The sequence below is a fragment of the Phalacrocorax carbo genome, chromosome 26 (assembly GCF_963921805.1).
Source record: "Phalacrocorax carbo chromosome 26, bPhaCar2.1, whole genome shotgun sequence".
Classification (NCBI taxonomy): Eukaryota; Metazoa; Chordata; class Aves; order Suliformes; family Phalacrocoracidae; genus Phalacrocorax; species Phalacrocorax carbo.
Window position 1 is genome coordinate 1,704,428 of NC_087538.1, and position 27,748 is coordinate 1,732,175.

The window sequence follows — 27,748 nt, forward strand, 5'->3', positions numbered from 1 at the left end:
CAGGGTGGCTGTGTCAGCCTTGGCTGGCAGCTGTCACCTGCCTTTGGGCACACGGTGCCGTGTCCTGCTCTGCTGAGGGCGGCTCCTCATTCCCTGCCTGCTTCAGCTCGTTTTCCTGCTTCCACGTGCCTGGGCTTTGCTGGTTTAAGGCAGTGAAACGAACTTAATCAGGCTTCCCTTAACTTTGTGTCTTCTGCCTAGTGAGCCGTCGGACAGAGCTTTGGAGGAAGAATGGTGACAAGCCCCTGCTGGTGGGGTGGTGTTTTACTGGCGTGGAGGAGAGGATACTTCAGTTGGTGGGAGCGAGTCCCCAAACCCCTGGGCCTGTCGCGTGGGCTGCCAACGTTTCCGCAGCTCCCCTCGTCGGGCGGCTGTTTGCAAGGGGTGTGTTTGAGCACTGGGGGTTCAGCAGCCGCCGGGCCCTGGCCCTGGGCAGCCTGCTCTGGGGGACCCTGCCTGCGCAGGGGCTGGACCAGCTGCCCCCAGGGATTCCGGAAGGCCTTTCTCTCCCTTGTGACTCCGTGACTCTGGAACTGGTGCTGCGAGGGGCCAGCGCTGTGGGAGCGCTGGGAACGTTGTCTTCCCTGGGCTCTGCCTCTGTCGGGACGGCTGCGTGTGCGCTCTGCCCTGAGACACTCGGCGCCTGCGCCCGCCTGTCCAGGTACGCCAAGCAGTGTGCAACAGAGCACACTTTCAGGAGTGACCTGAGGAGCTTTTGCTAGCTTGGCCGCGTTGGAGAGGGACTGCAGCTCCTGCCTGCAGGAATAGTCGTGTTGGAGAATAACCCTAGGAGGCAGCTGGGTAAAGGGGCTCTAGTGTCAAACGCTGATGTGTCTCGGGTTTGGGTTTGTTCATGTAAAGGGAAATGAAATCTGTGGTCTGCATCAGATACGGGATCGGGGCTGTTGGGGGCTGTATTTCTGGGGAAAATGTCACTGAGCCAGTCATGAATAGTAATTCAAAAAGCTCTATAATTGTGATCTTTCCCTGCTGTTCAACAAAGCGGATGCTGTTTTTCTCAACAGAGCATAGTTTTTCTTCCATTTCTTCTTCTTTGGCTTCTTCCCACTCTTTGTCCTCTTTCCTTAGACAATGTGACCCGAGCAGTGTCAGGCAATGGTGTCCCTTCTCTGACCACCAAGTAACGCTTCCCTGAGATCACTTTAGCTTCCACATCTGGCTGAGTGAAAGAATGACGCCCGTCAGCCTCAGCCTCCCTCCGTGCGAGAGTGAGCCTCTACGTGCACGAGGGAGTCCAGAGCTGACTGAGAGTGCCTTGGGTGCTGCCCTTTCTAAAAGCGAAGGGGTTTCTTGCAGCTCTCCTTGCAAAGTGAGTGTGTGGTTTGACACGTGCATGAGCTAGCAGGACGGCTTACGGCCACAGAATGGAGATGGGCAAATCCCCTCTCCTTCTCCCCGGTGCAGTGTCCTGCCTCCTTCCTTGTGCCGGCTTTTATGCTTGCTGGCTCTCTCTGCAACCCCGTTTCACTCTCTAAGCTGGTGGGAAACTCTCTGCTCTTGTGGGTGTGTTCCCTGTCTGCTTGGGGAGTTAATGTGGCTCCTAAGGAGCTCTAAAACGTGTGCAGGTCAGGGCAAGGGAAGGCACAGGGATACAGGAGCAGAAGGAAGGAGCAGATGGAGAGATGGGGGCAGCAGCAAGGCCTCTCTTTTGGTGGCACTGAAGTGAACCTGGTTTGTGACATCACGTCTGCAGCTGCGACTGACCGTATCTTTAGCTTTTCCTTCAGTAAGCCCGTAACATTGTTGGCCTTTGAATCTGACTTTCATGTACTACATGTCAGTCAACGGTGACATCCCAGAACACTGACTTGGCTGGATGTGATTCTGCTCAAACATGTAATTTCTCAACTTGTTCTTTCTTATTTATTTTCTGGAGCTTTTTAATGCAAAACTCACTCTCTGACTCGTGCCGCCTTGCTTGACTTGACTCCAGTGTCTTGGGCTTTTTCCCATGTTGTTTATCCTGTCAGTACCCCTGCGTCCCTTTTTGTTGGTGATCTCGTAGGCATCAGAAAAGCAAAGGATTCTGCTTTTGCTCTGCTGTGAGATCCAAACCTGTCCTGAGTGCCCTTTTGTTAAGGAAAAGAGCCGCAGGAGGTGGCCGGGAGATTATTCACGGCAAAGGGATGAAAGTTCTGTCAATCTCAAAAATGTCGATGGCTGTCAGGAGCCTCTTTTGGCATTTTCTTCTCTATTCACAGTGAAGAATGCGAGACCTCGCGGCTCAGGTAACGAGCAGCCTGCTGCAGTTTCCCGAGGTGACCATTCAGGCTCTTGGGGAAGATGAGCTCACCCGAGGGTCTGTGCTGCGCGGGCGGTTTTCCAGAGGTGAGCCTTTTCCTTGAAATTGGGTCTTGCTGTGAAGTTGTTACTGCCTGGAGGTGACCTGAGGCACGGGGTCACAGCATCAGCTGTGTCAGGTTGGTGCTGCTCAGGTGCGTCAGGTTTTGAGAGAACAGAAAGGATGAACTATGACAAAATGATGAAAAATGTTAACATTAAAACATTAGTAGAGTTAAACTTTGAAAGGACAACAGCCTGCGGCAGTCTTGAGCTATTAAAATAACATGGGCAAGTCAGTGAGCCCTCCTCAACTTCTAATGGAATGAAAGGCAGTTTACAAAAAAAGTCCTGGTGTGGTTTTGGGCTGTATTTATTGGTACCATCATAACATCCCGTGCAGAACTAGTTCTCCCACAGTGTTAGAGAGGCAGCCTCCCCTGCTTTTTCTTTCCTAGCCTGACTAAAAACAGAAGGAAGAGGAAGGAACAGAAGGAAGAGCCCCCTGTTGGGCGCTGCAGCCAGGTTTGCAGAGCATTTAATGGGACGCAGAGGAGTGTCCCGGGAGAGCTGCTGAGAGCGGCTGAGCAGATGAGGTAGCTGACTTTGTCGGTGATCTGAAGGTAGAGCCGGGGGCCTGCCTGGGTGTCCGGGCTTCTGCTGAGACCATGTAGAATCTCTCTGTGTGACTGTAAGTGCAGGAGTTGAGTTAATACTCCCTTTGTGTTGGAAGTAGTTCAGTGAAACTAAATGTGCTAACTTCTCTCTGTGATCAGCGTGTGTAAAAGTTGAAATTGGCTCCCGCAGTGCCCATTTTAAGGTAATTCCTTGTTGAAGTCCAAACCCCTGCCCAAAGTAGGCGTGTGTCGAGCAAAGTTAGTCAACTAGAAAAGAATTGGCTGAGATTTTGCCATATTTGAAGTATGCTTTAGGAGTTGTATTCCCATATGTATTTAGATGATTTCTAGCAAAACCAAGCTGAATATGGTATAAAGACTAGAGACCAATCTATTGTAATCTTTATCCCAAACAAGCAGAATTCTTCAGTGCAGGAATGACAAGTCCAAATGCAAAATCATAAGGTGGTTCATTTTACGATGCATTGGTTGAGGATTCAGTGGGTGATTTTCAATAATCGACCCGAATTCGGTAAGCCTCTCTTGCTCTGTGAGCTACTTCTGTTGAAGCAAAGGGGCAGTGAGTGTGATTTTCCCGTTGTTTTCAACCCTCTCTTGGGAGTTTGCTTTAGCCAGCCTTTTCTCTTCTTCCAGGGAGAGATGGGCTGGCCTGGCTGGCGTGTGGCCCTCAGCTGGAGGTCGTGAGCGCTGTGACGGGAGAGCGGCTCTCTGCACACCGTTTCAGTGGAGCCCGTGAGCAGCCTCCCACCATCCGCGTGGTGAAGGAGGTTTCCTGGCAGACGGGAACGGGGCTGCTGGTTGGCTTGAGAGAAGCAGAGGGAAGTGTTCTCTGCCTGTACGACCTTGGAACATCAAGCGTGGTTACAGCAGTAGTTCTGCCAGGAAGGGTAGGTGCTTTTTAATGGGGGAAACGTTGTCAGGTGCTGCATAACGCTGTTTCAGGAGCAGCTTTGGAGCGTCTCTTTGCTAGGACGTCCATTTTCTCTATTGTGTCATCATACTGTCACTGCAGAGTGTCCAGTCGAGAGCACCTTGATGTGAAATCGTGGGGTTAACGGTACCGTTATCCTTTGAGTTTGCTGAGAGTCAAACAAGTTTTCTGGTTTTGCAGTAGAGCACGTTGTTACCTCATTCTCCACTTTGACAAAAAGGCCTGGAAAACTACCTTTTTTTTTTAGCCAGAGTGACAAAGAACTCGTCCTCACCCTGCCTTTCAAGTGTTGGTAACATACATGTCCTGAATGGTTCATTATGTCAGAAATACTGTCTTTAAAACATCTCAGACTTCCATGGCTGTGCTGTAGCTGACTTCGGCACATTCCCAGGAGTCTCGGACTAGCAAGCAGGTGACTTTAGAGCAAAGCACATTTTTCTGTTGACTTAGGATGGGAAAAAACAGGCTTCACTGCGTTACCTGGCAGGTGGTTACAGACTGACTTTCAGCCTGAAGCCCTTGAACCTCTGCTTATTGCATATGGTGCTTGTGCCGGTGGGATACTCTGGTGTAACGTTGCTAATTTTCCCTGCCTTCTCTAACCCATAAACTCAGATGACGTCCTTTCCCCTCGGCTCCTTGTCTGAGTGTAGACAAGAGTCACCTTAAGGTAATGGAACATCAAGGTTCCCTCTGTCTTTACCACCTTAGAATCTGCGACAGATAAATACTTCCGTATTACTCAGCTTTCCAGAGCGTGGTTTGGTTTGACTTGCTAGAATCCAGGCGGGGTTTGTTTGTCTGTAGCGCTACAGTGTGATTGCTGGCAGTGAGCGTTTGTGTGGTGGTGCTTTCTAACGAGCTGAGCTGGGTTGGTGCTCCGCTGTGTGGGTTTGCCGATCGTCCTGATAAATCTCAGCGTTTGAGATGGAAAGGCAAGCTGTGCGCTGACATAGACGTGCAGTCATTCAGACTTGTAAAAGCAAATCTGAATTGAAAACATTAACGGTATTAAATTGGTTTATAACGGTTGCATGTTTCAGAGCACTGGAATGGTATTTTCCCCACTCTTCCTGGTTTGTGTGAGGCAGAAGGGCAGCATGCAGAGTCAGGGAGCTGAGACAGGATTTCTGCGTTCGTTCCCAGAAGGAGCTGGCAGCAGTGTAGGAGAGTGTGCAAAGCCAGTGGCTGGTGCCGTGGGAAAATAGGCAGTTCCAGGAGCTTCTACAGGGAAAACTGAAGCGTTAAAACTGGGAAGCTGTATGCAAAAGTGGAAAAGGTGGATTTGGGGCCAGTTGTACAACAACAAAACGAGACCTTAAAAGAAAAAGAAGTTAACAGCAACAGGGGAACTTTGGCTGATTCCGCAGCACGATATGTGCAGTGTTTCTGCTTTCCTCCTGAGAGTCATCAAGGCTTGGAGCAGCAAGAATTCGAATAATCAACGCACTTTTGGTGGTGCTTTGAGTAGCTGAGAAGATTGGAGATTTCATCTGATTTCCAGGAAGTGTGAAACAATATAAAGTTGTCTCAAATACTGCGGGCACTTCTAGGAGTAGAATTCTTGTGGCCCAGGGGAAAGGTAAATTCTGTGGCAGATTGCCAGGCAGCGCAGTCACAGCAAGTGCTTGATACGGGAGGGGAGAGAACTTTGGGGCTTCGAGGTTTGGTCAATTTTTCCCCACCTCTGGGGAGAAAACCCAATCTATATAAAAAAAGGACTCCTTGTGGTGCTCACTGCTCTGTTCCGTTGTCGTGTAACAGGTTGCTGTTGATGTAAAGCTCCCTGGTGTCACTGTGTGACATTATGCAAGGAGGCTGAAGGGCAGCCCGTGTTCTTTTGTTGTGGAGCCTTAGTGCAGGAGCCCTCACGTGCTGGTGTCTCTGCTGGAGCCGTCAGGGCTGTCCCGGGAGGGGCTGCAGGTGCGGAAAGGTCTGTCTCCATCAGGGCCTTGTACTAAAGCTGCTGGCAGGCGGCTCCGCGTGTTACAGAGCAGCGTGCGCTTCTCCTCAGCCGGAGCTGGCTTTTGGCGAACCAGCTGCTGGGCTTTTTGCCGCTGTTTCGGCACTGAAAACTTTTCTGCTTTCCCTGGTTGCTCTGTTGATTCTAAATGAGGACTGGTGTAGCTTTCCCTAAGCTGGTATCTCCCTTCCGCTCTCTGTAACAATACTCCCTTGCCGTGGCAGCGGTGTGTCTCCCCTGCAACTTGGCCGCTGCCGCCTCTGACTGAGAGCCGAGATTTGCCCTAGTACCTGTTTGGCAAAGAAGGCGTGGGCTGTATCCCAGTGCTGACGGGCTGGGGGCCGTGGGAGAGCGAGAGTGAGTTTGGCCTTTCTTACTCCAGTCCCTTAAATACGGTCAAGTTTCTTGCATTTAACGGATTTTCTGTGTTGTCTTTGAGTTAATGGTTTCTAAGTAGAAAATGGAACTTGGTAAGCTGTAATAATAGACTGCACCATTGCAGTTGGAGTGAGCTCAGCGAAATCCCTGCAGGAAACCCCGTAAACGGAAGGCAGTAACGGATTTTTGTACAGGACATTTTTGGGGGTTGGTTGGTTTGTTTGTTTTGTCTGGATATAATTGGGATCAATGCTGTGTTTTTAAGTCTGAGAACCCTGTATTTACTTTCTTGCTTCTGATGGGCTGATTCTGGCTTCACTTTTGAGTGATTTCTATCAAAGCTTGTCAAAGAGCTGAAATACTAACTTGTAGTTTTCCTGTAGGTAACTGCTGTAGAGCCCATAACTAACCCCGGAGGAGCCAGCGCGAGGCCTTGGCACCTGCACCGGGCTCTGCAAGGGTTTTGTGGCGTGGCAGCGGTGGCGACAGATGTTGGTCATCTGCTTGTGGTGGACCTTGGTTTGGATGATCTCTCTTGCAGTCAGAGGGAGAATGAACCATCGGGTGAGCTTGCGGTTTCTAAACTTGAACGGAAAAGTAAGAAAACTTGTGTCTTTTAAATCAACAACACGCATCCCACTTTGAAGCTACTGCTGTGCAGACGTTTATGACTGCTGATGACAGGTGGCGGTTTGACATCGTCTGGCCCTGAAAGGATTAAAAATGGGAGTGGCTTCATACTCCTCCTAAGGTTACAAATACCCCCTCCCACCAGGGTCCCGCTGTCACGGTGATTCTCACCAGTGAGGGGTAGGAATCTGACCATCCGAGTCGGTGCAGCTGCCTGACAGGAAGGTGTGTCGGACGTGCCCTGTTCCTTGGGAATGTCCTTCTGCTTCTGTTCATTGACTTGGGGCAAAGTTGAGGCTTGTTTTTTAAAGTAAATATGCCTTACCAAAATCCCTGCATTTGACCAAACGGAACCTGTACTTGGTGTACTCGGATTGCATACGCTGTTTTTGCTCTTACAAGAGTGGCCTTGGGAGCTGGTCTCACTTCAAGTAGCTTCACCGTGAGGCCCAAACTGCTGATGTGCAGAGCCCAGGAAGAATTTGTCTATGGAGGTTTCGCTTTCACCTGGTTTTGAAATAGGAGCGAGGATACCTGTCCAGTCAGAGAGTTCCTGTGTGCTCTGAATGCGTACAGAATGGGAAGAGCAGACAAAGTATTGCATCAATGGGTATTTTGCCGGGGACGGTAGAATTAGATCATCCATGTTGTCACGTCAGTGTTTCAAATGCAACCTGAATGGCCTAACGCATTCCTTTATTGTGTGGTTTTGTGCGTGCAGGTCTAACAGTTGTCACTAGAGCTGCTGCTGGCGTTTCACAAGGAAGAGCAACCGTGAGCAGAGCAGGGAGACATCTCTACCTTCAGTTACAGTGTCCTTCAGGAACAGCAATATCGACCCTGTGCTACATCAGCAGAAGCAACCAGCTCGCCGTGGGTTTTTCCGACGGCTCCCTGTCACTGTGGAATATGAAAACTCTGCAGCGGGAGTAAGTCGGCCTTTGCACTTGGTCACGCCTGGAGGTGCAGGGCTCTCAAGTCTCTGCTTGAGGAGGAAGTCTGTTAATTTAAAGAGCCCTTTTTCAGGGAGGGAAATGTGGAGTGTAATCTTGGCCTGTTTAGGAATCCCCTTCTGAAGTAGCCATTGAGCCATACCTGGATTCAGTGGGCCGCCTTCTCCCCAGCGGGCTGGGATTGTTCTCCTTATTGTGCCCGTGGGCTGAGGAACTGCGGAAAGCTCCCTTCTCTGGGTTCTGTCAAGCAGTTAGGGTGTGAGAGAGCTGCTTTCCATAAGGCGGTTTGGTCCACCAGCAGTATTCAGTGACAGCAGGAGTTGTGTGTGTTTCAATGAAAGAGATTGTAGACATTATTTCTCAGAAGCAGCTCCTGCAATGAGGGCACCCATTGAAAGGCTGAAGTATGTTAATGATGGGATTGTGGTGATCATATTCTTTAAAGCGTCCCGGTTGAAAGGAGTGAGACGTGAAGGATCAAGAGCTGATCTGTGGCTGAAAAGACATTCTCTCCCACATTTCAGCCTCGACCAAAAGAGGGGACTGACCCATGCCAAGGCAGCGATGCATGGGAATGAAAGTCTGCTTGGAACACTTGGAGGGGGAATAAGGGTCATGTCAAGGGATAAGCAACAGAGAAATGAGGGAGATGATTTCAGCTCTGCCAAAGAGCAATCCCCCCTGGAATATCTGACCCAATTCAGATCGGGATTCACTTAAGCAAATCTGCAGTGACTCACCGGGAACTATTGGCGGCATGAATAGAGAGTGGAGGGATAGTGAGGTGGCAGGAATAGATTGTGAAGGTGCAAGGAAGGTTCAGAAGTCTGGAGGAGAAAGGCTTTAGATAGTCCAAGTAAAGAAACAAGACACTACTGGTGTTTGGCACTGTTTTCAGCTTGTGCAGAAGAGAGGCTGCATTTTCAGTTCAATATTGAAGCAGGCGACAAGAGTAGGAAGAATCTTTTGCCTGGCAGCTGAAGGAATCTTTCATGTTCCTGCTCCGCAGGCAGAGGAGGAGATAAAGCCAGGTTATTGCCCGTGATGGACAGTAATTTCCTCACCTCGTGGCTGTTGCATCAAAAGCAGTCGCTCCCGTGACGCCCTTGTTTGAGACGGGAGTGTGACCTTCTGTGCCTTGAGGAGAAGCACGTCAGGGGCTCTTTGCTCAGAAGATGCTTCTCCCCTTCTACAAACAGGCAGGGCCACCAGGCTCACCTGCTTTCTGTTTTTGTTAACCCTGCAGGCACCACTGTCAGCTTGAAGGAGGAAGGATTCCTGTCTGCGCCGTTACTTTTCAAGAGCCTGAGCACGATCCTCGCAACTGCTGCTACTTGTGGGCTGTTCAGTCGACGCAAGAAAGGTGAATAAAAGCTTACTATCGGCCACTGATTATTTTTTTTTTTGAGCATTTGTTCACCTAGAGTTGACCCACGTGTATTTGTTTTGTTGAATTAGCCGTGCAGGAGATTCTCTCCGGTATGGAAGGGGCTGATGGTGCGATTTGTACAGGATGTAACAGGGATGGAGAGGGACCTACTAGTTCCTCCCTGCTGAAAGGCAGCAAAGCGACAGTGGCTCTATTTCTGTGCTGGCATTCTTCAATGGCTTCCTTTGTTTCCTGATGACTGCTTCATGATTTGCCTGATATTCACACCGTGGTATGAAAATACCATGGAGCGCAGTGGAGGCTGCAGCTCCAGAGCACTAAAGGTGCGGATCCACCAGCCTGCTGCCCCTAAAGGAGGAGGTGACAGCACGGCCGGTTCCCTGGTGCCAGCCTGAGCCTTGGTGAGCCAGCTCAGCTCGGCTGGCAGGGAAGGTGCTCAGCAGCCAAGTCGGTGGTTTCCTGCTGGGCTAATGACTGAAAGGAGGGTGTGGAAGGTGCCGTGTGTGCAGGGGAGGGACTGGAGCTTTGGTGGGAAGGGAAGGGGAGAAAGATCTGCCCCTCTCGGCATCAGCAAGCTATTTACTCAGCTCGGCTGCTCGTGGAGTGGCAATCTTTTTCAGTTTGACTGTAAAGCAGTTTTGATTGCGAGCTCTTCAATGCCAAGAACTGTTCCCAACCATTTTTACTCCATAGAACATCTTGAAGCTTCCAGATTGTATGGGTAGCCTTTGCCCCAGAAGCTGTTAGTGTCCAAATTTCCTCCTTTGTGGTTTAGCGGCTAAATGTGACCAATTCTTAGGTTTTGGGAAGGGCTGTTTTTCTTTTCAGCGAGACAGTGCTATTCAGGAAACCTCAGCCTAGACCTAAGGAAAGGGTAACGAGGACTATAAAGCAGCTTTGTAACCAAATGTCATCATTTGTACCTTTTCCAGTGAAGGCGATGCCGTGAGTTTACATCTGTTGCAGTTAGCGTTCGCAGACAGGAGGCCCTTGGCTTCAGGACAAGCCATGTACGAGGTAAGAGGTGCACGTGCGTGAAAGGATGGAAAGAGTCCTTTTCCCTAAGGGAGTATCAGTGAAGTTGGCAGGGGGAATATTGACCATGACAATTCAGAGATGACTTAAAAAGAAAGAATCTTTTGCTGAGCCTTCCCGGGCACGGCCTTTGTCCATACTTTTTGAAAAGAAGTCGTACAATTTCATACCGCCGTGTCGTGTGTTCCAGGCAGGGCCGCCTGCAAAGAGCCCGTATAAATTCAGTTCCTGAAGAGGCAGCAGCTTTTACAAATAAAATGATTCTTCATTTAAACACCAAGTGAATGGCCTGTAGGAAGAGAAGACAGGGCTTTGAGTAGCTCTGTTTAACCAAACTGCAGAGTTGAATAAGGTTCTGTCTGTCTCCCTTCCTTAAAACACGGGCGTACAGCTTTATTCTGTTCCGGTCTTCAGGTTTAAATTCTTGTTTTCCCTTTGAGCTCTGTCAGCAGGACTTCACATGACGCTCACCTGCAGGGTCTCTTCAGTGCTGGTCCTGAAACTTAGTAGCTCTAAAGAGAACTCTTTCTACTTTTTGGCTGCGTTACCTACGAACTCTGCTCTTGAAGCCAGCAAAATACGCAAATACAGTAAAGAGTGGTCTGATTTGGTCAAAAAAGTATATGTAAATTTTGAGAAGTGGCTCCAAAGAGGTTGTGTTTAAAATAGAGATGAACTAGCCTTACCTCTCTGTTATCTAACAGATAGAAGACGCGTTTTTAGCACGTATCATTTTATTCAGTGTTACGCCTGAAACCCTTGCAAAATCTTTTGGATGGGAAAGTAATCTTAATTCAGAGCATGTCTTTCCTGTTGAGGTGCGGTAGGAGAGGATCTGTGCTCTACAGCCTTGATATTTATTAGTAGGATTTCCTAGAATGGTTAAGAGAAAGCTTGCCTGTTCTCAGAGTAGGTGAGTTAAATGTAACATATCAGGTCATACGAGAATGGATTGTCTCACGCCAGTTCCTTCTAGAGCTCAGAAACTTTAGGAAACTTGGGTAGAATGAGGTACAATCAATTTTTTTATTTTCTGGTAGGTTTTTGGAGATTTTTAGCTGCTTAGCTTTTGGTTTTGTTTGGTTGGTTTTTAACTGTAGAGCTGCTCTTTGTCCACAATCCACACACCCATGTGTTGTAGGGTAGAGCATTTGACCAAGTGCTGTATTTGGAAAGACAGTATTTCAGTCAATGCTTGCTTAGCAAATGGTGGTCTCAGAGGTTCCACACAATCCTGCTGGAGTTTCTGTAGGTCTCAAAGTAGTTGGCTGACTCTGTAGGAATTCGTGCCCCTAAACGCCTTGCCCACGTGCATGCCATGTCCGCCGGGTTGTTTTGCTGTTGGCTGCACTTGGTGAAGGCAGGGAGGCATATTTCACCCTTTAGTCCCTGAGGAGGTGAGAGGAGGAGCTGGCAGGAGCTGACGTGGTTTGAGAGAAGGCTGTGACTCAGTAAGACGTTCTCATGGCTACTCCCGAGGGATGGGCTTTCACTCTAGCGGTGTGTGCCTATAGATAATGCCTCGCAAGAGAGCTTTGGCTGCTGGAAGGCCGTGACTCCTCTAACTTCATCAGTTCTGTGATCAAGTCATGGAGCAAAGCGCTTTGCATGCCTATGTATGGCATTATTTCAGATCTCTCTTTCTAGATAAATACGTAGGTTTGTGAAGAAACCGGGATGGTGCAAGGAATTCTGCAAAACACATTTAGAACCAGTAATGCGAGGGAAATGCTCAGTTCTGAAAATGTGCAAAGCTTTTACGGCCAAACTTACCCGTTACGGTTTGACACTCAGTTCTCTTGCTTGTCAGCTGTAGTTTCTCTTTGCCATCAGATTAAGCGCCTGGGAGAGATACAGTACAATATGCAGGTTCTATTAGACATAGACATTCTTTCCTACTGAGGTATAATGTCTGCTTTTCTCTCAGAATGACCTTTCTCTCGCCTGTGATTTTTTCCGCAGGGTTTGGCATCCTGTGTTGAAAAGTACAGTTTGGATCTGACGGGTGGAGCCTTTCCCTTGAGAGGGCAGGGCAGCAAGGCCAAACTACTCAGCTGTCAGGCTGTAGAAATCTTTACCAACTGCATTGACAGAGAAGACAGCGTTGATGAAGGTTTGTTCCTGATGCCCGTCTTTGGTTGTTCTAAACTAAATGGTTTTGGCATCCAAGCAGTGAATGCTGTTCCATACCCACAGCCTGAAAGTCTTCAATATCTGTATAGACTAACTTCTTGGGCTTATTTCAAAGGGAAAACTGGGTGCTTAGGTTCTGTGGGACTTGTTAAAATAAACCCTGTTTTTCCCTTCAATGCTTGCTGACATGCTGTAGCGATGTCTGGTGGGGTCACCTCTATAACACCTGTCAGTCATTTTATTCCTCCAGCTCTCGTCTTTGAACAGTAGGATCATCCCCCCCATTGCTTAGGAATGTTCCCTCAACTTTCTTTTTTCCCCTCTTCCAACCTATGCCTGCACCTGCATCCAGCTGGCGGCCGGTCACGAGTGCTGTTCCCCAGGGCTCGGTCCTGGGGCCAGATCTGTTTGATACCTTCCCCAAGCACCTGGGTGAGCCGGCAGTGTGCCCGCGTGGCCAGGAAGGCCCCCAGCATTCTGGCTTGTATGAGAGAGAGTGTGGCCAGCAGGAGTAGGGCAGTGATCGTCCCCCCCTACTCGGCGGTGCTGAGGCTGCACCTCGAATCCTGTGTTCAGTTTTGGGCCCCTCACTACGAGAAAGATACTGAGGCGCTGAGTGTGTCCAAAGAAGGGCAGCGAAGCTGGTGAAGGGTCTAGAGCACAAGGTTTAGTTGGGATCTTAGGAAAAATTTCTTCACAGAAAGGGTTGCGAAGCAGTGGAACAGGCTGCCCAGGGAAGTGGTGGCGTCACCATCCCTGGAGGGAGTTAAAAGACGTGCAGACGTGGCGCTGTGGGACAGGGTTTAGTGGTGGGCTTGGCAGTATGAGGTTTACAGTTGGGCTCGATGATCTTAAGGGCCTTTTCCAACCTAAATGATTCTACGAGTCTATGATCTGCCTGTGCACTTTGCCCTCTCTGTGTCTAATAGGTTCCTACACCTACAAGCTCTTAAAGCAAGAGCTTCTGGCTTCCCTTGTCCGGATCGACAGTTAAAACTCCTCTGGTGTCTTTCATTCCCTTGCAATAATGAGATGTGCATCTCTGGGTTTGCACATCCAGTGATGCTCTGAGCACATCTCTGAGCTGGCTGCAGTGATAACTTTCACAGCCTTTTGTTTGGGTGTGTGAATGCCCTTCCCTCTCTTCTTACTGGCCTTAACTTATGTCTGCTGTTACAAAGACCACACTGGCGTGACTTTCTAGGCTATTTGTGCTTATTAGCTTTGTCTTAGTCGTGAAGAGGCAGCTTCCACCTCTTTTGGGGTGCCATCCTCTAACAACAGCGTGTCAAAATCTAATGAAAACCCCTTTGGATTTTCTCCACCTGTGGCATGATTCTGAGGAGAGGGCCTTCTAAAACCTTCTCAAAAACAACCAACAGGCGCACCCACCAAAAAACCCAAACCAAAACCAACAAAAAAGGCCCTTTCGGTCCCCTTTTCATGAAGCCTGAGGCATGGAAAAATGCTTGTCATTTCTCTGATGGCTCCTCATTAGCTTTTATCCAGAAACTATTCAAGTTGTAGGCCCACATGAGCTTCTGTTGGATGTGGGTTGAGGTTAGAAATGAAGCTGGCTTCTGATTTATGAAACTAATTGACATCTTCAAAGGCAGTTTCAGCGGCTCACACAAGTGAAAGGGCACAGAAGTTCACGATGACACACAGTAAAGCGTGGGAGGCTCCCTGAGCAGCCCTGATGAACTCAGCAGAGAACAGAGACCCATTTTGCCAAACGACCTGTCTCCTGGTTCCCTGCTCTGTCAGGGTAAAGGATGCACCCCCCACTTTGCTCACATCTGGAGAATGCCTTCTCCCCAGAGACGACAGACCATGCCACTTCTTGAGAGAACCCGAGTGTAACATGGTCAATGTTTGATGTTAAACTCTTTGTTCCAACCTCCTGTTTGTTGGGGTTGGGTTTTGGTGTTTGTTTTGTGTGATAATTGTGTTCTTTCATTCTGACTGTGCTGGAAAGGAGCTATTCGTAACACCCGTAATCGAGTCGAATCTGGAAATTAAGAATGCCAGCTGAGTGATCAAGTGTATACGACAAGAATTTGTATGCTTTCTAAAAGCAGCAATGTATGTTTTCCTAGGGTGGTGGGTTGTTTTTTGGTTTTTGTTTTTTTCTAACCATCTTGATGCACTCTTACTGTATGGGAAACTTGATTACCTGACAATTGTGTATTGGGTTTGTCTTAGGACGGATACAGGTTGAACTCGCAAAGGGGGGCAGCATGACTGAAACCTATCACAGAGGTGATGCTATGGTGTACATTTTTAAAATTCTTCTTAGTCAAGTGTTGCGTTTCATGAGTGACGTAACAGAATGAAGCCAAACTAGAAAGTGATGTTTTGAAAATGTCAGATAGATTGTATTTTCTCCCAATAAGAAACAATGTCTTGTCTTTTCCAGTCATATCTCCTGACATCAGTGTCTCCGTCTTCAGCTGGCAAGTGAACACACGCGGCCAGGGAAAACCATCTACTTATCTGGGTGTATTTGACTTTGACTGCTGGTATGAGGCTCAAATGCCAGGCTCACTAAGGTAGGTTTTTATGAAGCTGGTTTCAGTATCCCCCCCCATAATTCACTGGAAAGTCGGCGTTTAGCTTCTGCGCTTGTTTTCTTTCAGGCCAGAAGAATCCCTTCAGGACTGCCCCTATTTTGCACTGTGGTCACTGGACGCTGTGACAAGCACGACTGCTCCAAACCTCCTTCTGGATGTTGTGATGCAGGAGCGCACCCTAAGCTGGAGAGTTCCTCCTTCTTATCCACAACCTGAGCTGTGTTTTCATCCAAGCACCTATAATTTTGGTAGGTATTACACGGCTTTGAGTAGTGATAAGCTTAAACCGAGCTCAAATGCCATTTATTGCTTCTCCTGTTCACTGTTTGTCACGCAAAAACCCAACCAAACCGAAACACCCCAACCCCCACCCACCCAACCGTGATGACGTTGTGCTGACCAAGTGTGTGCTGTTGTGACACCTGCCTGACAGGCGGCTGGGTCTGGGGGTTGGGTGCTTCTGTAACGCAGCCCGTGAGGTGGTGCTGGTGATCAGATGAAATGACTCTGGGCTGAAGCTCAAAGCGCAGCACCTCGATAGCCCCGGAGGTAAAATTTCTACACTCAGCCATTATTTTTCTAAAAAAGGCTGTAAGTGATGTCATGAGGAAAACGGGTACTCAGTTGTACCTTTCCAGAGGTTGCTGTGACAAAAATGTAAACTGGTGCTACCATCACGGTGAGAGTATGGAATGTTGTCCAACGTTCGTTGTCTCTGCAGATGGCACGTGCCTGCTGAGCTCTGGAGTTGTTCATGTGACGTGCAGCGGCTTCCAGAAGGAGGTGAGCTTTTACTGTGTCTTTATGGAGAATGTCAAGGGATGGAGCTTTCCTAAGCTTTCCATGGCGCTGCTTTCGGTGTCAGGGACCATTTAATGCTCCTCCTGCCCATCCACACGCGTAACTGCAATTGTACCCTACCAGTTTTATCAAATGTAATGTTTGAGGTCCCCTCTTGGGAGTGTAAACCCACCGTTGCCTCCCGTTGAAGCATGATCAGGGACTGAATGTCTAGAAAGGAAGAGAGCGCTGCTCTAGGAGCAGGAAGAGAAAGTCGGGGAAAGCTGTTCCTTCTCTCTCATCAATGAGTGCAACTGCCTGCGTGGTCCTGAGTTCGGGTTTTGATCCCTGATGAGCTGGGAAAAGAGGACAGAACGGAGAAAAGGAAGCATCGTTCCCTCAGAACAACCTTCAGGCAGAGGAGCACTTGGTAGGAAGGGGAGAGCAGTCTTTCCCTGCCCTCATCTTCCTCTCTACTGGATTCCTCACCAGATCTGTGGGGGTGCGTTAGGGCAAAGCGCACTTGTGCACAGTGTGGTAGCTAACATGAACGTCTTGGCAGGTTGGCCTGGCCCATAGGCTGTTTCTTTTGCAAGCCTGATGTAGGCTCTTCCATTCAGATTGGGTGATCTGATGTCAGCTCCACGTTGGGAATAATTGGGAAATGCAGAAATTTGTCATACCCTTTGCTGAATTGAGACTAGATCATTCAGAGGCTTGTTAGGGATTTGAGCAGGAATTGCTTGTGAATGTGAGTAAGACAAATGTCAGAATTAGGGGCAAGAAGCTTGGTTTGGGGTTTTGTTTGCCACCGTAAGTCGTACTCGGTGTGTTTCCTTGTCTGAGACTGGTTTTCAGAAAAAGATGGCAATCTGATGTGTGTATTTGAACATGTAGAAATGGCTTTGAATGTGATGATTTTATTTAGAAGGGAAAGATACTTGTGAATGTGCTTAAAAAGCCAAAGAAAGAAGCAAACAAAAAGCAAAAGCCCTAAAAAGGAAAATTTGTTGAGGGCTCAGTCTTGGGCCCCTCGGGACAAGAAGGACATAGAGTTGCCGGTGCGTGTCCAAAGAAGGGCAACAAAGCTGGGGAAGGGTCTGGAGAACAGGTCTCATGAGGAGAGGTTGAGGGACCTGGGGTTGTTTGGCCTGGAGGAGAGGAGGCTGAGGGGAGACCTTATCGCTCCCTGCAGCTGCCTGACAGGAGGCTGTTGTGAGGTGGGGGTTGGTCTCTTCTCCCAGGTCACTAGCGATAGAACGAGAGGAAACGGCTTCAAGCTGCACCGGGGAGGTTTAGGTTGGATATTAGGGAAAATGCCTTCACTGCAAGAGTGGTCAGGCCTTGGAAGAGGCTGCCCAGAGAGGTGGGGGACTCACCATCCCTGGAGGTATTGAAAAGACATGTAGACGTGGCACTTGAGGGCCTGATTTAGGAGACATGGTAGTGTTGGGTTGACAGTTGCGCTCATTGATCCTAGAGGGCTTTTCCAACCTTGAGGATTCTATGTTTCTATGTTCATTTCACCTGGAAGAAGTACCAGAACACCAGCTGCACTAAGCTACTCCTTAACAGTGCACGTCTGTGCCTGCCTGTGCTTTGCCCTTCTGAAGGATCGCCACGGCATTAGAACACAGTGTTTGAAGCGCCTAAACCTGAAACCTATTAGAACATCAATGTTTCACTTCTTTTCTGTCATCTTGGGAAATGACAACTTAATGTTTGGGGTGTCGTAACTGCTTCATGTCTTCATAGCCTGGAAAGCTGCTTGATCTTGGCTTCGCTGCTTCCATGCAAACGTTGCAGAGTTCTGTTTGTTCTGTCCCCTTCGCGCATTCCTGATGGCAAACTTCTCTGCACCCCATGTGCCATGGGTATAAGCAGGGCACGTTGCTGGGAATAGTTAATTGGAACGCAGTAAATTGAGAGGATGATGCAGAGGCATGCAAATAAAGATTAGAATTAGCCTTTGGGAAGTTGACGTGTCAGGGGAAAAATTCCATGTGCTCCTCACAGCAACAAGCAGCCCAGCCTGTGATGCCTGAGTGAGTGTAGGGTTAGAAACAAGCACTTACTGTTGGTGGTTGGGATGTTGACAGCAGGTGGGATTCTCCTTTGATTTCGCCTGTTACTTTTAGGAGGAGCAGTTAGACGCGGTCTTGTCAGCTGCTGCCCAGACAGGTTCTGTAGGGCTTCTGACTGGCTGCATTAAGATTTGGACATCTAAAGGTAAGACTTGTTCTGTTTTTTTTATGTTGCATGGTTTCTTCGTTTGGAATTCTTGATTCATTTCTTTTTTGTTCTCTCTTTTTAAAGAGCAGCCAAGTTCTGCTGCTAATTTACAGTTTGCCCTTGACTGGACGTGGAGCAGAGTGATCTATACAAAAGACGAATTTGAGCAAATCTGTGAGTACTAGTGCAGCCATGCTGCAAACCTAGAGTCAGTCTTTCCAGTTGAGCTCATTCAGTGATCTGCTGGTAGATGGTCTTGCCCGCAGATCTGGAAGTGCACTTTGAAACTCTGCAATGGCTCTGTAGGCTAACGATTTCATACCTGTTCTTGAAAAGGTGTTGCGCTGTTTGACGGCTCCTGCAGCTCCACTGACCCGCGGAGGTTACAGGCTCTGCAGCACCGCCAGTTGCTTTTGAGCAACCTTAGCACAGTCTTGAACTGTTTTCTAACAGAGGCACAAGAGCTCGCCGGAGAAGGTTTGTCACAGTATTTCTAACTCTCTGGTATGTCTTATGAAGATTTGGAACGATGCTGGGGCTGTAATTGTGGAAAGAGGAGCTTCTGTTGGTTTTGCTGATTGGCAGAAAGTCAGATGTAGCGGGGAGAAGGGGCTTAACTGGGAGGGGTTGGGGCTGCCACTTACCGCGCGTTGAGCTCAGGGCAAGAGTTTGTTGGGGAGCTGGTGCGAGTGGGTGGGGAGGCTGCGGTCAGCAAGGAGCTGTGCAAGCACCCGGCTTGAAATTACAGCAACGGGATGTGGCACTGTGACAAATACTCCCTTTGATTGTCAGCTAGCAGTGCGTGATTGCATGCAAATATTGGATTGGAAATGACTAAAATCAGAGAGGAAGCCTAAATGAGTAACATGTGAAGTGAGTTGCATGAGTTTCTGTAGCTGTTTCTATTAGAACTTGTTCCTGGCATATTGAGGAGAACAGAGAAAATCCCTTTGCTAGAGTAAACGTCTCTGCTACGTGAAGAACAGGTGCCTTATCCATGAGTGGATTTAGTAGTTCCGACTTCACATTTTTTTATTAAACCTTTAGTGAATCTTCTTCTTTGTAAGGGTTGCTTGTGATTGTGGGCTTTTACTTCAGAGAAGGACGTGATACGGAGTGAAAAATGCACAGGCAAAGATTTCTACCATGTTATTTTTCTACTTTCTCTTTAGTGCAATGAGGGGAGCTTTATAAAAAAAACAAAAGAAATTGCACACCAACAGTCCTCTTAAGCTTCTTTTCATGTTTTGCAGACTTGACAAATAAGCTGGCGGTGACCAGCCTTGCAGCTTTGTATGCACGAGTGGTCCTCTGGTTCTGTGGGTCCCGCCTCCTGCCCGAGGGCTCAGGTAAGCCTAAACTGTCACGCGTCTGTAGCAGTCAGTGCTTCCTATGAACACCTGCTTCCCCATGGTTTTGTCAAGGCTTCCTCAATACCAAGTCGTGCCCGTTCAGTGACAGCAGATGCTGAAGTTCTGCTGCTGAAATTGAGATTTCACTGTTTTTTCAACTGCGTCGTGTAGAATGATGGAAGCAGTTTCTTTCCGGGGTGTTTCTCAGAAACAGCACTAAGCCTCTGAGGGAGGGAGTTGCTCGTGCCCACAGCTTGAAATCCTTGGGATTGTAAACAAGTAACTCCTAAAGCACCAACACGGGAATGCTTGATTTTACAGTAAAAGCCTGACGTGCGTGTTTTGAACTTTTTACGGATTGTTTGAGGAAAAAATACACCTTGGAAATAGTTCATCATTTGGATGGGTTATAAATCCTATTGTCAGCCTTAACTGCCTTACGCATGTTCACGTGACATGTTTAAAAACCCATTCCCTTTGAGAACTGGGGGTTTTTTTAGAGTGAACTTCAGCTGACACTACATGTTCTGGATGCTACATCACCTGTAAGCTTGAAATGGCACTTAGGACAAGGAGGAATTGACTCCTGTGTCGTAGGTCTCTTTTAGCAAAGGCAGAAGGAGGCTGGGCTTCTTTCAAAGTCGGAGGCTTGCCTGTGCTTTTGATGCTTAGCTTGTGTGTTCTTCTGTCTTTTTAGTCAAAAACTGTAGGTTGAAAATGTGATATGACTTCTTTAACTTACTTCTTATTTATTGCCTGTAGGTGACGAGATGCGTTTCTCTAGACCTTTCTACAATTATCCTCTGATTCGGAGCTACTACGCTGGTCATCGACAGCAACTGGAGCGTTTATCAAGGTAGGACGTGCAGGAAAGCTCTAGAGCAGTTCCACTGCAAATTCAGAAGCGGCAGCGAGTGGCTTTTCCATCAGCAGCTGTATTTGCTACGCTTCATGCATTTGCTGGCAACACTCTTGACTGGAGTGATGCGTGTGTCCTGCTGAACAGAGAGGTTCCTCTCCCGTGTTGAAATGTTGATATATACCTCTGCTTAGTGCCCTTTGTTGGTATCATCATTGTTTTGACGTGCACGTAATTCATTGGCAATTCTGTGTCATTTGTTACCACTGGAAAAGGTCGTGTGGTGAGGACAGGATCAGTCACGGCCAGGTCAGCAAGGCACGGCCTTTGCAGAGCAATTGTTCTGGGCACAGAAGAAAGCGTGTTTTAGAAAAAAAAAACCCAAAAAACAAAGCAAAAATAATCTCTCTCAATGACCAGTGATAGATGGCGATAAGGGGATTGGCCCAAATCTCCCACTCCCAAGCACCGCGGTGTCGTTGAAGGAGATGGGCAGAGTCACATGCAGCTGGCACGGCCAGCGCTCTCCTGGCGACTGGATAAAAGCCCCTTCCTCACGGGAGCTCCCTTTCCTGGGCTGGCTCACGAGCATAATGGTGATGTGCCTTGGGTTAGGTGAGAACAGATTTTTCTTTGGCAACTGTTCTGTAACCTAAAGAAAGTCCTCAAGTAGCCGTGGCTGTGGCACCGTGAACAAGGTGCAGCAGGAGGAGTCCAGGTGGAAGCTGCTCTATGTCAGGCGCTGGCTTTCAAGCTCCTCTTCCTGCGCGTCCTTCTCAGGTAACTCTCGTACAGGCTCACGGGCTCCTTAGAAGCACCACCTCCAGCGTGCTGCTTCTGCTCGTCCTCCTCGGGAAATGAAAGGCTGGCGTCGCAGCCCGCAGGAGCCTGCGATGGGCTTCTGAGGAATGCAGTGTTTCACAGGCCAGCCCTCCGTCACTGTGATGGCACGTGCAGAGGCGCAAACATGCTGCTTCAGGGGATACCAGAATTCAGCTGCGGGCTCAGCTTTCTGACCGTGACTGTTTTTCAGTAACAGAAGCGAGGTGCTGAGACCAAAGCCTGACATTGCCGTGCTGGGGTCTCACCGCTGTGCGTGGGAACACTCCCGCTGGGGGCGTGAGGTTTGGGGTAGCTTTGCTCACACTGCCCTTGTATTACAAGTAATGCGGCACAAAAGAAAAACTGAAAACTAAAAGGTCGCTGCAACTTTCCCCTTAATAAGGGAGCTTTTGGGATTCCTATTTGGAGCTCCTTTAATAATTCACTAGGATCTAATGAGCACCTTTCACCTGACTCCGAAATTTCTTTCCAGTCTATTTCAAGTCACGATCGTGCCTTTGTCTGTTTGTTCCTTTCTTGGGCTCGTGGGAGCTTTTGCTGGTTTTGTTTTGGCTGGAGGAAATCTGTGACACCGAGAGGCTGGAATTAGTGTTTTCCTCTGTCAAATCCTCGCTACGTTTTGTTCCAGAGGCAAACGGGACTCTGACTGCCTGATGGTTGATGGGATGGTTTCCCAGTTAGGAGACCAAGTTGAGAAGTTGTGGCAGAGAGATGAAGGAGGAACGGGGAAATACCCACCTCCTAGCTTACAGGTGAGTGTTGTGTTCGCTGAAAACAACCACCACCACCACCACAAACCCCAGCCCCAGCCCAGCCCTCCCCCAAAGCCAATGATTTCTCAAAGAGAGGACCTTTAAAAAGCTTCTACCTTTTCATTCCAGGCACTGCTGGAGCTCTATTTGCTAGAAGGCGTTGAAGAAAGCCACAAACATGCAATCGTATCCCTTGGAGTTATTTCTGTCACACCTCTAGTATACGCGCATCAGGGGTCTGAAATGTCTGTCACCTACGCGTTCGATGCATTTTCTAATTTGTGCTTCAAACACACTGCGGATGAACACGTGTAGTTAAGAATTAAGTCGCAGGCAGAAGCATTGTTGGATTTCTTTGTACTGTGGATTGTTTAGGAATTTTTAAAATGTTTTGTTGCAAAGTCTTTTCTGATGTGAGAAAACAGCTTTACTAAGCAATGTTAAAGGTAGAAAGCTCCCCTAGATTTTCTCAAAATGTAAACTGTTTTTCATTTTTGAAGCACCCACAGCTGTAGCAAACAGCTGCTTCCTCGAGCGATGCACTAGAATGTGCTGCTTCAGAGCAAAAGGATTTCTGACAGCGGTTTACCAGGACCTGATTTTGCTGAAATCATCCATTTTCCAGCACAGCTAAGAGGGCTTGCTTTTGTGCTGTTACAAGTGCAGGCACACAGAATAATAGAGAGAGAGAAGGGAAAAGTCATTGGGCAGAAACTGAACTTTTAAGCTGCCGAAATACACTGTGTTGCTTTGGTTGTGTGTTGCCTGACCCGAGAGGGGAGCCTAGAGAGCAGGGGCTTTAAAGCTGTTGCACCCCGGAGCTCTCTGATGAGAACAGACCCCCCAAAACAGCTGTCAGAAAGAGAAAGTGACACTGCCGATGAGTGATCCACATACTGGTTTAAATCCAGTTTTAATCATGCAGAGCTAAGCTGTGCTGTAAGGACACCCTAATTTCACTTGTTTTATATACGCTGGAAAGGAGGGAAGAAACCAGCTGTAGAATTTGTTTGCTTTAATAATCAAGCATTGGCCGTTCTCATGTTTTGAATGTCCAGCTGGTGGCTCCAGTGGCTAAAGAGGGAGCCTGTGTTTCCAACGGAACTGTTTAAATATCGAAAGGCAACCTTTCTGAATGCCTTAGAGAAATCAGAGAGTCTGTCTTTCTGGTTATTTATTCAGAATGCAATTTTGTTGTTAGGGCCTGACTATCTTCAGGTTGCAACAGCATGAAATGGCAAGACTAATACATGAGTATTTTCTGCGTCCTACCACTATGATATTCTTATTTCATTTTATTATTTATTCCTATTATATTAATCATAGGTATAATATTATTTCATGTGATAAATTGTTGGTCTTGCAAATTTATTAGCCTTAATTAGATACTTGATATCAGACAATTTACTTGCTGCTAGACATCATACATTCCTTTCCGAACAAAACAGAACCTTCCGTCGACTCCTTCGCAGCTGCCTTTGCCATCCCTTCGGGCCTTGTTAAGCGTATCCAAGGATTTTGGCTTCTAGACCACAAGGATTATGATGTAAGCATGTGACAGTTTAGTTGGGCACACATTGCAATACAATGCTATGATCTATCAAATGATGTAAAAACCCTGGTGCTTAGCTGATACCAGGTGATAAAACATGGGAAGCTTCTTTTGTAATGCTGCTTCAGCAGCACCTTCAGCAATACGTGATGATCTGCAGTTTGGTTCTAATTACGTTGAGAGGAAATGGATTAAGACAATGAAGAAGTCAGCGTTAATGCTTGACGTGTGACTTGCCAAAGCCGTCTGTTCAGGTTGTTCTCATCAGAGCAGTCGAGCGCTTTCTCAAAAGCAGTGGTTTGGGGACTTTAACTATTCAAACTGCCATCCTGGCAGCAAGACTTGAGACAGAAGACCGCAAAAGTGACTCTTCAATCTAATTCATGTTCCTCCTGATGCTGAAGGTTGTTCTTTGCCTATCACAATTTTAACGCAACCTGTCTGGGAGAATAACTGGTATTTATAAGAAGTGATGTTTGCCTATGGGGATTTGGTTACCCTAGCCGAGTGTGAATCACTCCTTTTAAAAGACTCTGGTTTTTTTCTGTATGGCTAACTGATTTTTTTTTCCTGCAAATAGTAAAGAATTTATATTTACCTGTCCGGTATCAAGGACATTCACCCTTACTGAAGAAACTGTTGAACAGTTTTGTGGTGTGCTTGTGTGTCCAATCTGATCCCCTCTATTCAAAGAGGATGTGGCCAGGCTGGAAGGGGCCCAGAGAGGGGACACCAGGATGATGAGAGGACAGGGAAGCTGCCATACGAGGATGGGCTGGGAGAGCTGGGTTTGTTCAGCCTTGAGAAAAGGAGGCTCAGAGGGGATCTCATCCCCGTGTACCAGGGCTTAGGGGGTAGCTACAAAGAAGGTTGAGACTCCCTTTTTACACGGAGTCCCATAGAGAGGACAAGGGGGATGGACACAGGTTGCTCTTGGGGAGATTCCGATTGGGCACCAGAGGGAAATTTTTCACACTGAGGACAGTCACCGTTGGAATAATCTCCCCAGGGACGTGGTTGACTCGGCCACGTTGGACACCGCCAAGAGTCATCTGGACAGGGTGCTGGGCCATCTTGTCTAGACTGGGCTCTTCCCAGAAAGGTTGGACTAGATGATCGCTGAGGTCCCTTCCAACCTGGCATTCTGTGATCTTAGTAAACCTTATCTCCACCTTCTGCAGAACTCCCTGGCCCTGCTCTTTCACCCAGCTACAATCACACCTGTGTCGTGGCAACACGTGAGAATTCTTCGGTCCCTCATGTGCCAAGGAGAGCATAGGCGAGCCCTCAGATACATGCAGGTGATGAAGCCACCATTCTCAAGCAGTTGTGAAGAGCGACTTTTCCTCACTGTGCTGTTGTCCAATAGGTAAAGAAATATCTGCCACCATTTTGGCACTCAAATACTGTGAGAGGTGGAGAACAAACACTAGAAATCACAATCCCCTACACTTCCTTTGAACTTTGAGCACAATATCTGGGAAGCATCTTTTTGGTGATACTATTTATACGCCTTTACATCTCACAAAATTAACTACAGGTGCATGGCGGAGGCTTGGGCTCTGCTGCAGGAAGACGCCGCTCAGTTAAAGGAGGAAGAGCTATTAAAAGACATGTATGACATCTGTCGGGAGTTGGGACTAGTAGGAGACTTCCTGAGGCTGCCTTTCACAGACTCTGAACAAGTAAGTGTGGGCAAGAGGAAAATCTGAACCCCCTCTTTGCCAAGAGAAGAGGCAGGATCATCATATATGTTTTCAAATGTGTTATTTCTCATAGAAGTGTTTGGAGAAATTTTTACAGACTCATGAGATTCTTTTAGTCCAGCATCTGCAGCGTGCCAACTGTACGGCAGCCCCACGGCTGAACCGGGCGATGAACGTTCATCTCATGGTAAGCGTAAAAGTCCTGCCAAGTGTGCAAGGTTCTCTCAGGGGTTACTAACTAGATTTAACAGCGCTCAGTAAGAATCCTGCTTTCTTTATCACACCCTTCTTTGAAATACTTGCAATAAGCCTCTGCACCTTACGTTACAGCTGAACCTAAAAGTTGAACAGAATGTGTCACTGCTCCAAAGCTACCCCGTGCAGTTGGAAATTCTGTGTTCCAGGCTGTTGTTGACTCCACTTTGAACAGTTTGTTTGTGTCTGAGGATTAAATAAGTATCTCCTGTCAGCCACTCTTACCATTCAGATATTCAGGGACGTACGTTATGTAGGGTTCGGATGATTGGAAGTTGTTTGGGTCACTGTGGAATGAAGAGTGTGTTGTATGTCATCTCTGGTATCTCACACGCAGCTCTGGGTGCCAACCCACAGGCACCGTTTGCATCATGGGTTGTTCTTTTTATTATTTCCTCAAGTTATAGCGTGAGGTCTGCAATTCCACAGCTTTCGTTTTACCACTTTTAGGACAGAAATTCTTACTTAACTTCTGAGTCTCAAAATAGGCAGGTCAAATTCTGTGTTATGGGAACTTCTGTTGTGGTTCTGTGATCCATTTGCTGCTTTCCAGAACCATAGTTTCCCAGGGAAGCAAACTTGTGGGGTGGTTCTGGAAGGTTTAGGTCCTGCATTTGAAAGCTTCCATCCCGGGGGAAGGGGTGTGTAGGCAGCTTTCTCTTCCTCATTTTAATCCTCACTTCCTCTTGTCCAACGGAACCCGCCGCTGCCCTGGAGATTCAGTCACCTGGGGCAGTGGCGTTTCAGGAAAAACAAGGGAAAGGCTGCTGTTTTGTCAGCCACGTGAAACTTGTGGGTGCTGACAAGCGTGTCAGAATGAGGTTCTGCAGGGTGCCGGCATGGTTTTAGCTTAAAGTTGTAGGTTCTGCTATTATTCTAGTCTTCCTTCCGCTTGGCTAAATATACAGGGTGAAACTTCTTGCTTTACGCTTTTTGTTCACCAGAACGATCGTGCTCCTCGCTGGAGACAGAGAGCAGTTGCCAGAAATTCTCTCTCAGCCCAGCACGGCAAGACCCTTCCTAGAGGTCAGAGGCAGCTGGCTGTAGAGAGAGCCAAGCCTTACCATCTGCCTTCGTCCGGACCAAGAGAAGGTAATTTTTAGGGGGGGAATATAACGCACAACTCACCATCGCTTTGATTGCACAAGGCTGATCGTTTTTCCCTCGTGCTTTACAGCTGCAAGACCAAAGCCAATCTCGACAGTAATAAAACCAGCTAATGCAGGAAATGTGGATCCAAGGGCACCTTTCAGCAGTCGTGTGTTGGCCAAAGTTAGAGAGTTATGGGTAGGAAACGAGCAGAAACTTCGTTGAGAGAGAGTTTTTCTGTTATGATAATGTTTGTTATGCAAAATACATATATTTATATTATGGTAAATATGTTTAGAGAATTTAAGATGGCTAAAACTAAAACCCTGATTACCATCAAGCTATTGGTGTATGGATCTTGCTAGACTTGATTGTGTGATCAAATAGTAACCTTTTCCCACTTGCTGCCATGTTTCTGCTTTGTTTCTGCCTTATTTACTTAAAAATAGGCAGAATGATAAAGAGCAGGAAAGAGGCCAGTAGCTGTCAGATGATTTTCCTACAGGTGGTGTGGCCAAATCAACCTCAGTTCTGGTATATTTGGACCTCTTAGTCTAGGCCAATTGGAAAATGCAATGAAATAATAGAATTTCACGTGGTAAGATTGCATTTGTTTCTTATGTTGTTGGTACTTTTGTCTTCTGTGCAAAACTTGCAGGTTTCCATCGCAGGAATGCTGTTCTCACCAAAGCAGTCACGATAATGAGTGCCTTTGAGATGCTCGGAGAGAAATGTTCTGCGGTTCCTTCTGAATTACAGCTGTTCCTCAAATAAAAAGCGTTTCCCAATGCATTGAGCTGTGTGGGTGACCCATACGTGAGGCAGAGGGAAAAATGCAGGTGACGGTGCCTGATGTGCCTGTTGGTTCAGGTCACTCACTCCTGGGCCGTGCATCACCCGGCGTGGTTCAAGAGCAGGCTCATCCCACAGCAGCCAACGGTGTGGTGTGCCTTGCTCTTGAACTTGGTTTAAACCCAGACTAGACCGTGAGTTATTAGTGAAAGCCTGATTGCTGGTATTTTGATACTACAATTGTAATGTTAATGGGCAGGGAGAGAAGGATGCAGGAGGGAGGTGTGTGACAGGCTCAGGGAAGAGCCCATGAGCGACGATCGGGTATGGTGCGAACAGAGGCTGGGTGCCCGTTGTGCGCCAAGAGCTCTTCAAAGCCCCCCGCACTCGGGAGAACCACAAGCTGTGCCAGGTGGGATTAGCACAGAGTGGTGCTACATGGAGTAAATGGGTCGCAGTGATCACCCAGCGGGCTTGAATAGGAAACCCCAGTGGCCCAGGAATCCTGGAAGTGACCATGGACTGGGCAGAGGGCAAAGACCTTGGAATATCCCCAGAGGAGGGGGTGCCACGTGCTGAAGAGGCCCCACTGTGGAACAAACTGCCAG

The 27,748-nt window shown here is 47.9% G+C and overlaps 1 protein-coding gene across 1 annotated transcript; it reads left to right on the forward strand.

The window, feature by feature from the left end:
• Positions 1-2,228: 2,228 nt before the first annotated feature.
• On the forward strand, positions 2,229-26,573 carry LOC135317466 (protein ELYS-like). Its single transcript, XM_064473760.1, has 24 exons — positions 2,229-2,349; positions 3,573-3,826; positions 6,598-6,778; positions 7,566-7,773; positions 9,044-9,160; positions 10,120-10,204; positions 12,185-12,335; positions 14,775-14,907; positions 14,995-15,176; positions 15,650-15,711; positions 17,853-17,937; positions 18,025-18,114; positions 18,277-18,421; positions 18,922-18,926; positions 19,194-19,289; positions 20,055-20,148; positions 21,623-21,746; positions 21,876-21,932; positions 23,146-23,292; positions 24,480-24,667; positions 24,839-24,983; positions 25,078-25,191; positions 26,204-26,351; positions 26,437-26,573. The coding sequence occupies exons 1-24, from the start codon at positions 2,229-2,231 to the stop codon at positions 26,571-26,573; spliced, it is 3,069 nt and encodes a 1,022-aa protein (XP_064329830.1).
• Positions 26,574-27,748: the final 1,175 nt, after the last annotated feature.

Bases quoted from the DNA above. Each gene is read 5' to 3' on its own strand.
- LOC135317466 (XM_064473760.1), top strand. From the start codon at position 2,229: ATGCGAGACCTCGCGGCTCAGGTAACGAGCAGCCTGCTGCAGTTTCCC. The intron at 21,747-21,875 runs GTGAGTGTTGTG...TTTTCATTCCAG, and splicing joins ACCCACCTCCTAGCTTACAG to GCACTGCTGGAGCTCTATTT. The intron at 24,984-25,077 runs GTAAGTGTGGGC...TATTTCTCATAG, and splicing joins CTTTCACAGACTCTGAACAA to AAGTGTTTGGAGAAATTTTT.